Source organism: Lepidothrix coronata, unplaced genomic scaffold, assembly GCF_001604755.1.
Source record: "Lepidothrix coronata isolate B3197 unplaced genomic scaffold, Lepidothrix_coronata-1.0 Scaffold146, whole genome shotgun sequence".
Classification (NCBI taxonomy): Eukaryota; Metazoa; Chordata; class Aves; order Passeriformes; family Pipridae; genus Lepidothrix; species Lepidothrix coronata.
The window spans coordinates 1,501,671-1,512,992 of record NW_016690326.1 but is presented as its reverse complement, the minus strand read 5'-3'; the positions used below and the strand labels follow the sequence as shown (position 1 = coordinate 1,512,992).

The window sequence follows — 11,322 nt, the reverse complement described above, 5'->3', positions numbered from 1 at the left end:
TATGGAGAATCTGTCCCTAAGGGAATTATATTTCAGCAGGTTTTTGGTGGTTTTTTGGGGCTTTTTTTTTTTTTTTTTTTTTTTGCCTTAGAAGTTTTGTTACTGAATATGGTTTTGGTTTTGGTATCAAGGTGTGTTTGGGCCATTCCAACCTTCTCCCACATGTTGATATGGGTATAATTGGTGGACAGGATGCTGCTGTAGTGGGAATATGGGAGAAAGATGGGGTGGTCACAGGGCCAGTGTGGGGTCAGGACCTGGATCTCTCTCTTCTTTTCCTTGTCTCTCTCTACCCTGCCAGGTTGGGAGCTGCTCTCACCTGGCCAGTCTGACCAGATATGGCACCCACTCTGCTTCCTTCAGGAACAGGGCAGTCAGCCAGCTTGTCTTAAATCAGGGAATTGTTTCACTTGTCTGTAGGAATAGAGCTTTTGGTGTTTTACTTCTCTGTAGGAATGGAGCTTTTGGAGGATTGAAAATTTTAAAAAACAAAACCCATTTTAAAAATGCATTTCCCCTTCCCAAACCCTCCCACCTCATGGCTGACTCATGGACAGACACTTCAGTAACAAATAACATCTTTTGGTTTTGTCCTTCAAATAGATTTCCCAGCTCTAACCACTTTTAAACTACCATACACTTTCTTGCTTTTTCTCTTCCAGTTCTCCCAAGGATATACTGACACATGCTGTATCAGCTTAGTTTTATTCTCTTCCTGTTGGCCTCCCCTCTAATTCCACACCCAAATATGCATACAGAAATTACGATTCAGGACAACACACAGCTCTTCACATCTGCTGTGAACCATCTGTATGACCTCAGGCAGTTTACTTCTCTGTTCCAAACTCTCCACTGTGTGAACCTGCACATGATTTCATTTTGAGTTGAGGAGAAATGTTAAGGATGACCACACACTAAAGTAGGAGTCTAATTGCTTGGCTTTGGCTCCAGTTGTAAACAGTAACAACTGTTCTGATCTCAGAAGCGTGTGGCAGCAGTTTATTACAAGGATTTATACTGAGCTGTGGTGGCTTGTCTGGCCAAACACATATGTCATGCAGAAGTATGTTTTCTTCCTCAGATGGTACTGATCTGCCTCTCTGCACATCCACAGCCTGTGCTTGAGTCCCTTGTCATTCTGCTCTGCTTCACTGACTCATTTATCCTCTTTCAAACCTTGCAAATGGCTTTTCTCTCCAAATTCTTCTCTTTTTCACTGGAGAACAAGGCACACAGCTTCTTCCCATGTAAATCACATTCCAAAACTTTGATGTCATTTTTATTTTCCTCTCTGGAATCTCCTGAGAAACCCTGCACAGGATGATTGCCTTCATCTTATCTCATCTTTGGGAGAGACCTGAGCAGGGCTGCTTCACTGGACCCTTTAACATCAATAACAACACACCTCTGTGAGTACCTCAAAGAGCAGCTTCTGTATGGTCTGCCAAGTCCCACCTGGGCTGAGGAAAGGTTTTCACTAATAACACTGCAATTTTTTCTTAAGACAATAGGGAAAAGATGAGGATCTGGCAGTATGGTTTTACCATTGACACAGCTACTGTGTGAACTGTAGCATCAAGCCTAAAGAATTTCAATAAAGCCTCAAACTTGATGTTTTCCAACCTTTCCTGAATGTTTACTCCTTAGGTTCATACTGAAGGGCTTTTATAAAAGCAAACTGACTTTCCAGAGGTTTGAGTGACCTGACCTTCCTGTTGTCTCTTCTGGAGCCACGCTATTAAAATAAAGCCCTTTCAGCTATTTTGTTGAGATATGAAAGGGTATTAGTGGTGTGTTGACTGGAGTACCCACTGTCCTATGAACCACCCTAAAGATGGCAAGAACCCCTCTGGCTCTGTGGGGGATCTGAAATGATCTATTTATAATTTTCTTACCTTGACAAAATGCAGGGAGTGACTCAAATATGTCCCATCCTTATGGAAATTAATTGTGTTAATGAGATCATTAGAATTTAGAGTAGTGTCATCAAACTGGTTTTTTCAGCTAATGATGGTTCTTGGGAAGATTATGTCATAACGAAGGCGGAGAATCTGGTCATCTATATATATGTGATCAGACCTGAGCCCTGTCTTTGGGTTTCATTGAGCAATGCACTAGTAGAGTCAACACAGGCAAAGAGCTGCCACCCTCACCATGAAAATAGAAGGTGCCTCGTTGGTCCTTGCTCTGGCATTTTTCTGCTTCTTTTCAGGTTAGTAACTTCTGATGTTCTCTGTGCTGAATCTGGGACTGGCAGAGGACGCAGCCTGGGAGATCCCATAAAAACAGTGGGATAAAGGACTAGAGCCCTTGTTGTTTAAAAAGCATAGTGGCATAACAGAAGACCACCCTTTTTTTTTTTTTGCTGTACTACATGTATTGATTTAACGTCTTGATAATGGCTTTTTCTCTTGTGTGTGAAAACGGTGAAGTTTTATTGGTAGGTAAAAGCATCTATTTTTAATAGAATTAACAGTTTAAGAAAAAAAACCCCAACCCAAACCCCATTTGTCTAAGTGAAAGAATACCAATTTCGAAACAGACTGAATTTTTGCATAAAAAGCCCAACTTTGAACACAAATGTAATACAATTTTTGGTAAATTCAGAAAAATGGTAATTTCTTGTCAACACTTGCTAAGGAATGCATTTTTATATGGCTGCAATAATTTGGCTACAATAGAGAGACTTCAGCAGGAGTTATGTTTGATGTAATGGTCTTTCAATTTACTGCCTGTTTCCATTGAAAAAGAGATAATGGAGGATTTCTTGATGGTTCCCTGCCATGCTACTGATGATGTAAAAGAGGATGAAACATATTATACCAGCTTTAAGTGGCTTAGTAGAAAGAAATATGTATCAGCTACTCACCTGCTGACTCAGTAATAATTTAGTAATTTGTGTGAGGTATTGCAAATGGAATGGGCCTTGAAAAGGAATTTGTCATTTTGGACAAACAACAATGGTATGGCCTAGCTCTGATATCCCAGTTTTAAGTGATGGTGAAGAAAGCCAAAAATATTTTGTGGGGTTGATGCAACTACTAAGGCAGGGATGTAGAATAATGGGAAAACAGTTACTGAACCATCCTTGGATTTTAAGCCTGACAAAAGTAACACAGTAAAGGAGGGCACAAAGGCACAAAAAAATGGATATGCTTTTGCATTTGAATAACAAAAAGTGCTATGTTCCAGAAACTCTCTAATGCCCAGTCCTTTCTGTCAGTGTAAAATAATGCATTGGATTAGCTTTTATCGAGAGGTATTTGGGTGGATTAGGAAACTGCATTATTTTAATTAAATGCTTTTGCTTTAAAATTTCCCTTCAAAGATTTTTGTATGGTTTCATTGTTGGTTTTTCTGTCACAGATGTTGCCAGCCAAGCTTCGATTAAGGCGAGTCCAACCTTTTCTATTCTGATTCTCCTTTTGTTTTGCCAACTTACACTGCTTAATGTGTGCTCTGAGCAAAGTCATTTAGGAGGACTATACTTAGGCATCATAGTGCTTTTTCAGTGGTGGAAAAAGCAGTGAATCTCTCCATGTTTGGAGACAATACTGTTGTAATACTGTAATGGCTCTAGCTGATAGTGTGTGTTTGGTGCATGATGCTGAGAACATATTCAAGCAGCTCTGGGCTGGAAATCTCATGAAATGAAGTTAGAAATGGCATGAATTATATTTTTAATGATATTTTATAATATAGCTTCTGATCCATCAGAAACTCCTGCTTCTGATAATTCCTGAGTTTCATAATTAAAAGAATTAAGGCAAGTCCTTTGAGTCTCAGAAAATAATTTGATTCAATGACTGAGAAGTCAGTTCCATTCATGTTTTAATCAAGCAAGCTGGTCTCCTTGGTAAAGATCCTTTTGGAAAACGGAGTAGCCAAAAATAACTAAACGGTTCATTGCTTCTCCCTAGTCTGCATTCCAGTTACCCAGCAGATGAGGCGAAGGGCTGCTGCAGCATCACATAATATTACTGCTCTGCTTCCTGAGAGGGTTGTACTTTTCTGTGCTTGTCTTGCACCTGAATTGCTCTTCAGTCACTCTGATCCGTTCATTCCTCTTGCATCCCTCTGGCACTTCTAGGCCTGTATTTTCTGCTCTTGAATGACTTTATAACATGGAGTCCTTCCCTGCAGCGGGTAGCAATTTGCATCTGTATGCAAACTAAATATATATTCTTTAAACATGTATTCATTTTCATGTGATTAATGATTCTTGCAATGGGTTTTGGACTTTCTAGTTGTCTTTTCTGCCTTGGGAGCTGTGAGCAGGGCTCTCGATACAGCCTGTACCACGTGTGGTGTGTAGTGAGGGATGGGCAGGATTGTGGCAGCCCCAGGCCTGGTGTGAGCAAACTGGTGCTGTTTGAGAGCATGTAGCACACCCAAAAAAGATTAAATATGAATGAACTGTTCTCAGGATCTCGATGGTAGCCTCCACTGACTATTCTCCTCTGTGCTTTTCAGAATGAGTGCAGGAAAATTTGGTCACTTCTGCGCAGTGGGAAGTTTTCCTGTCCCACCACCAAGGAGCCCTTCAGGAGCCCGAATAGCAAAGGAGACCTCAACAAGTGCATGATGTGCCAAAGGCTGCTGTGAGTATTGGCTGCCTGCTGGCTCCAGTGGCCATCCTGCCCATCTGTCCTCTCTTCCCATAGTGATGTGCCCATTCTCAAGAGTCTCTGTGTTGTCCTGGGCCAGTGAGACCAGTTAGTAACTCTTCAGCAAACCTGTGAACCCAGTCCATCTCTCCAGCTCATCACATGGTGGGGACTCACCACGGGGTGTGAGGAGCAAATGCAGGGTGAAAACTGACAGATTTAGTTTCTTATTTCTGTAGGTGGTGTTTATTAGGATGAGAGACCTGGATATTAGGCAGGGAGAAAGGATGGCACCCCCAGTGCAGAGATGCTAAACACCCAGTGCTGGTCCATCCTGCTGCCTTGCGCAATGGGGAGGTGGGGTCGGCAGGACTGGCCTTTAATCACCACCTGTCTTGGCTTTGCATCCAAGGACTGCAGCTGCTCCGTCACTCACACCTCCCTTTCTTGCAGGGAAAGAGACTCAAACAAAGGGAGTGGTGGAGAGGTGGACAGGAATGTGAACTCCTTGGGAAAGGTGAGGTGAAACATCACTGCTGAAGCCAGTTTTATTGGCGCACTGGGAGCAGGATGATGCAGTGGCTTTGCGTCTCCTGCCTCTGACCTGCTTCCCGAGTGCGCTTCCTTGTCTGCAGTGTGGGAAATCCTGGCTTGGACAGTGGAAAAGGGTCCAGCAATGCACCTGCAATGAGAACTGGGCAAACATGCTCTGCCATGGGAAGAGGGTCTGAAGGAGTGTGAGGCTTTGTGCCATCCACGAGCATAAAAGAAACCAAAACTCCTCACGGCTCCTCCCAGGCAATCTCGTCCCAATCGGGCAATTACTGGCACGGCACATACAGTCTGTGCCTGACCCAGAGTACACACCAAGGAGGATACCTGCCTGTTTATAAGGCACACCATTGGTATCTGGCAAATAATTAATAGCAAGTTTGGTGCATGTGAGCTCTGACTAGGGCAGGGTGTGGGAACAGGCCGGCTCTAATTGTCCCTTGTTTATCTTGTCGATGCACCTGGCTGGTTTCTTTTACCCATAGCTGCCTTTCTAGATAGCAGGTCTTCATGTGGAGGGAGCTGCCTTTTTAGCCTTGGGTTTTTATTCTAGGTAGGAGTGAATTGGTTTCCATCAGATAGTGTTGGTTGCGGTGGTTTATTTATTTATATTTTACATCTGGTAAGCAGGGTAGCTTCCTAGCTCTTGTGTGTCTGGGCAAATTAAAGGCTTTGTAAAGCATAGCTGTCCTAAGGGAGATCTTTTTTTAAACACCTGACTTACCAAAGTGTGGTCCTGATGGCAGAGGGACAGTTTTACAGCATCAGGAAAAGACCTACACTGAATTTCTTTGTTAAGCCATAGATTTTCTGTCTGGCTTTTGGCAAGTAATTTTCTAGGCCTGACTTCCCCATCTGCAGAGCTGGGATAAGTTATCAAACCATCTCCTCTACACAGTGTGAAGGAAAAAATGTATTACAGATCACGTGGCAGATAAGGTTGTAAGTGCTGCATAAACGAACTTAAAGATTTCACGTGTACCATGGGTTTCTTATGCTGCAGACCTGCCCTGAAAATTATAGGAAAGCTGTTTGGAGGAAAGTAAAGGCCAGCCTGAAATGCTTAAGTGGGTTTTGCTACAAAAGCCTTTTGTGAAATAGAGTGCTTGGGTTCAATTAACACATACCATCACGTTAAGTGGAAGGTGAAAACACCCACGTCTTACTCTCTTGTACCTGGGAATGTAAGGTGTGCAGGGATTATACTTTTTTATGCCTGCAGCTTCATCTTTTTACTGTGCATGAATTTTAAAATTCTTGGTAGTATGTTCTCTCATGAGATATGGGAAAACTGACTTTCTCATTTAAAATTCACTGAAATTGTAGATTTTATACTTAGAGCACAACTTAGGTCCTTTGGGCAGGCTCTTGCATGTCTTTTCTATTAGCAAGAGAAATAAGGCTACCCTGGATGTAAAAGACAGATCTGCTCATCTAAATATACTGATTTATTTGTTTTATGCTGCATGCTATGGTTTTCCATTGAGTTACTCCTCAAGGAAATAAAATAGTGTTTGAAATGTATTTCATTGGGTGAATAATCCTTTGTGGATTTGTGGGAGATGTGTCTCTGTCAGCGTATCAGTGTCAACCCGTGCTTTTGGTATTTGTACAGGATGACTGTCGGGAGTTTCGGGATCTGTTCAAGAAAGGGAAACTTTCCTGCACCAGGGAAAATGACCCTGTCCGGGATGCCTCTGGGAAGCAGCACAGCAATAAGTGCATCATGTGTGCAGAGAAGTTGTGAGTAACAAAAAAGAATCACTTGCCCCTCCTGCGGCTGATGAAGGGGAAAACCTCTCCTCCCTGGAGCACCCTGGTATTCACTTTCTCATCTTCCTTCTCTTCCAGCAAAAGGGAGAATGAGCGGAAGTTATCTAAAAACAGACAAGGAAAAGATAAGGTGAGATTAAAGTATTAGGCAGGTCAATATAGAACTTTATTGGATTTCCACCCGAGACAGACAAAAGGCAATGTTATTCTATGCAGTTGCTCGGTCTCCTCTGACTTAATTTTGAGATCCACTTTCCTTTCCCTCCCTATTTATTATTCATGCTCTTGAATCCCTCAAGTAAACAACTTGTGCCTGAATGTCATGGTCTGTCCCACTGACCTGTGGATCTAGGTACAGGCAAACCCCAACAGAGTAGGAAACCAGCTGTGCTGTACTGTCCTAAATCAGAGGGTGGAGACGTCAGTGCTGCTGACGGTGCTAATTAGGAGAAAAAGAAAAATGTGTGGAAAACTGAATCTGAACTCTGCACATCTTAAGAGATCATTGTGTTCTGGGAGGAAAGCTTAGCCTTGTGTTATCTCCAGGCCTGTTGTTCCGTTTTAGCTTTTTTTATTGGAAACTTTGTTCTCATGGAGCTGCCATTCACCACCTTTTCCCTGGCATGCTGCAGCCACCATGTCCCTGTGCCCTGATGCTTTGGTGGGAAAAACAGCTCTGTAAGGGTGGAAAATAGTCGCTTTCCAATCCTTACCTCTTGATTCCTGCTATAGTAGGGACTGGTGCGGTCCCCTTAAGCTTCAGTCTTGGGGATAATCCTGTTTTAGTGTTTTTCTAATGATTTTGGCACCAAAAAATAGAAGTATAAGTGAAATTTGCTTGGGGTAAAGCTGGGAGGCAGTATCAGCAGAAAAGGATCAGCAGATCACTCAAGACTAATTGGATACCACTGAGGCCTGGAGTAATAGAAACGAGATAAAATGTAATGGCACTGCAAGATCACACAGTCAGTGATTAATAAGAATTCATACTCATTGGTTAAAAGTGACAGAGGATAAGAAAGCTCTGCATTTATTAGTGGGTCAGGGATGCGACAAGCCACGAAAAAGGCAAATGCACAACTCAGATGGACTCAGTGAGATTTTTGCAGCAGAGGTCGAGAAGTTAACAGGGCTCCAGAAATACTGGTTCAAAGGGAGAGCGTTTGAGAGAGGCTGTTGGGGAAGGCAGATTTGTCTTGAAGGCTGAGAATTGGGCTGCTGAGCTGGGCTGGCCCAAGGGAACAAGAAAAGGAGGGGCTGGGAGAGCTTTCCTGGGCTAGTCATGGAGCAAAAGCATTGCCTGAACTGTTCAGGGGTGTGAGCACATGCTGGTGGTGGGGAAGAAACAGCGAGGCTTTTGGGGAGCTCCTCTGAAGTGAGTGCAGTACTTATTTGTGGTGGGAGTAATGCACTGTGACTGCTGAGCACAGCAGGAAGCAGGCTCATCCTGCACCGGATCATCTCTCCTACCCATGACTAGTATGGCTCTAGGAAAACTTGGGGTTTTGCACTCAGAGTGGTTTGCCAGTGTTAGTGCCATGGGAAAGCTGAGGAGATGGAGGCTGAGATGCTCTGGATGGGATGAGGGACAACACTGGGGAAATCTGCTGCCAGAGAGGAGGAGGTGCTATAAGGTTCTGAGCAAAGCAAAGAATGAGGCCAGTGACCTGCTAGGGACCTTCATACAAGCTATCAAAAACCCTGTGAACAAAAAGGGCAGAAAATTACCTCTTTTGTAAAAAGAAAAGAGTAAGTGAAATTCAGTTACTTACCCTCTGTACTTGCTGTTTGGAACTGGCTATTGCAGTGTGTGAAATGGTTGAAATTAGGGAGGCCGAATGTTTCCATCCATGTTACATAACAGGGGCAAGTTAACAGTTTCTGTGCAGCAATTTTGAACAAGGAACAAATTAATGATCTACTCTCCAAACAACCTGCCTCTGCCTGTGGACTATTAAGTATGTTTGCATTGTGCTTTTATGTTTTAACTGCTTCTTCTATATTGACTTTGATCCCAAAGTGTGGCTGATTTGGAGGACACTACTCTCTTTGTAAAGAAAATTATCTGAGCTACTGTCTGGGAAAAGGCTGTAGCTGTGTATTAAGGATGTTGGGAGAAGAGGGAGTGACTTATCACCGTATTGGTCACATCACTGGCATGCTTTGGATAGCCCAATGAGGAGAATAATAATTAGTTGGACCATACTAGAGAACTCCCCAACACGTGCTGTGCAGGCAGAAGGATCTGGAATTTTTCTGACTCACTCCTCTGTTTATATGCTAAGTGGCTGGTGCTGCACACCCTCTTCTCTCACCCCCACCCAGACTCTCCCGGGATGCATTTGTGATGGTTCAATGCTTTCCTGGCAGGGAACCCCAAGTTCCCAAGGGTCAGGTCAATAAGACAAGGAGGACAGGGTGCTCTAAACTGCTGCCCTCCTTCTGCAGGATGACTGCAGTGAGTTTCGCTCCCAGTTTGAAGCTGGTGGACGACTGTCCTGCACGAGGGAGAATGACCCTGTCCGGGATGCCTCTGGCAAGCAGCACACCAACAAATGTCTCATGTGTGCCGACAAGTTGTGAGTACAGCTTCCTCTGAGCAACAATAGCAAAGGGGAAAAGCCTCCAGCTGCAGAACTGCAGCTTTTGCTTGTGAAGCTGCATCTGGGCAATGCCTGGGAGAGTCCTGACTCCCAGTGGCCCTCCAGGAGATGCTCTGACAGTAGGGCTGCAGCCATTGCCCCTCTTCCTGCTTCCCTTTCAGCGCTAAGGGCCCAGGGGCAGGTGAGAAGCAGTGTGGAGTAGAGGAGGAGAAACAAGTTTGACAGAGAGCAGTCTCTTTCCCAGGGGACTGTTGGGCATGGGCAGCTCCTGAGGAGTTTCCCATGCATGTACTTTGCCTTCCAGATGCTCTCTCTCTACTCCCATAGAGCATATGCAGAAGCAGCCCTGATATGAAAGCAGCCACCTGGATCCAGGATGTAGCATACAGTGGGAATGGTGAGGAGAAGGGAGAAGGCTTAGAGGTGGGAATTAGGAACAGGACCACCAGGAACAGGGACTGTGGATGGGGAGGTGGTGCCTAACGGCATGATGCTGGCTTACAGGGCAGCCCTGGGTGCCGGTGGCACTCATGCTGCCATAGCACTACCTTTTTTCTCCTCTTCCCTTCTTCCAGCAAAAAGGAAGCTCAAAGAGGAGGTCAGTCTGGTGGAACTGGCCAGCGTAACAGATTGCCCACTTCAGAGAGGACAAACCAGGTGAGATGGAGCTTGGAGCCTATATTGAGCTCAGTGAAAGAGTCTGTGGGATCTGGGTGGCCAGGGACTGCCTGTGGTCATCTTGGGGGTAATCAGGGTGCTTAGGGTGCTGTAGCCAGTGAGTGATGGGGGAGATGCAGATTATATTGCAAAGCCTCACTCATTTGTGGGATGGTGTAAACATACAAACTGGACATGTTTGGACCTGAAAGAACAGCCCCTCACTTTCCCAGTGATGCTATATGAGAGATAAAGGACAGGTCCAGACTCTCCACAATCCTGTAAGCCATCGGATGGCATCATTTGGTGGGTTTGGAGCATATCAAACCTGCTTCTCTAATTACAGCACTATAATTCTCTAGGTCTGGGAGGAGGAGGGGGGGAGGGCAGGAGCTGCTTTAACTTTGTCACTTCTCTAGTTGTATAAAAGTTGTTTCTGTGATTGTTGAATGTGACCCTTCCCCTTTTGCAGAAGAACTGTGGTGGTTCACGGCAGGGTGTAAATGAGAGACGCCCCTTCTCAACGGGCCGAGGGTGAGTTCAGCAGCACTTGGGTTGGCAGCCTGTCCTTCCCTACATACTACAAGCCCTGGCACTGGTTTCTACCCCCTTCCACCTACATGTATTTTCCTAGGGATGGTCAGGAGGTTTATTGGAGCAGGAGTGTTTTGGCAGCACACAAGCAGCACTGTCTGTGATGGAGAAGTCCATGTTGTTCTGTTTGGTGCTCAGTACAGCATGTCTTTGCACTGGCTAAGCTGGTGATGGGAAAGAGGCATAGTGGGGCATGTTTCTCATGCAACCCTTACTCCTTTTTGGCCTTGACTTTATGTACTAAGCACCAGTGATTGCTGTGTTCAGAATCCCTCTCAGGACGCTTTGTCCAGCAAACCCTGACTCCTGGCAGTGCACCCGTGGGTTAGCCCTGGCTCATCCTCATCCCCTGGCTCAGAGGTAGTGCCTGATGTATCACGTGCTTTCTGGGCACTGGTCAGGCACTCCTGTTTGTTTTATAGCTGCTGGACCTGAGCAGGACTCAGCTGCTGCTTTTTCAGAGCCTTTTCTGGGGAACACTGAGATTTCTTGCTTTTGGCTGGTGCAATTCCTCAGTCCCCCTTCTACCAAGTGAT

At 44.8% G+C, this 11,322-nt stretch overlaps 1 protein-coding gene across 1 annotated transcript in view; it reads left to right on the top strand.

The window, feature by feature from the left end:
- LOC108503772 (serine protease inhibitor Kazal-type 5-like) overlaps positions 1–10,730 on the top strand; it is a 15,301-nt gene extending 4,571 nt beyond the window's left edge. Inside the window, exons 2-8 of the mRNA XM_017828075.1 lie at positions 4,474–4,601; positions 5,061–5,124; positions 6,775–6,902; positions 7,011–7,062; positions 9,381–9,511; positions 10,111–10,192; positions 10,665–10,730. Coding sequence (XP_017683564.1) covers positions 4,474–4,601; positions 5,061–5,124; positions 6,775–6,902; positions 7,011–7,062; positions 9,381–9,511; positions 10,111–10,192; positions 10,665–10,730 — 651 coding nt within the window. The remainder of the gene's footprint in view (positions 1–4,473; positions 4,602–5,060; positions 5,125–6,774; positions 6,903–7,010; positions 7,063–9,380; positions 9,512–10,110; positions 10,193–10,664) is intronic.
- The last annotated feature ends 592 nt before the right edge of the window (positions 10,731–11,322 follow it).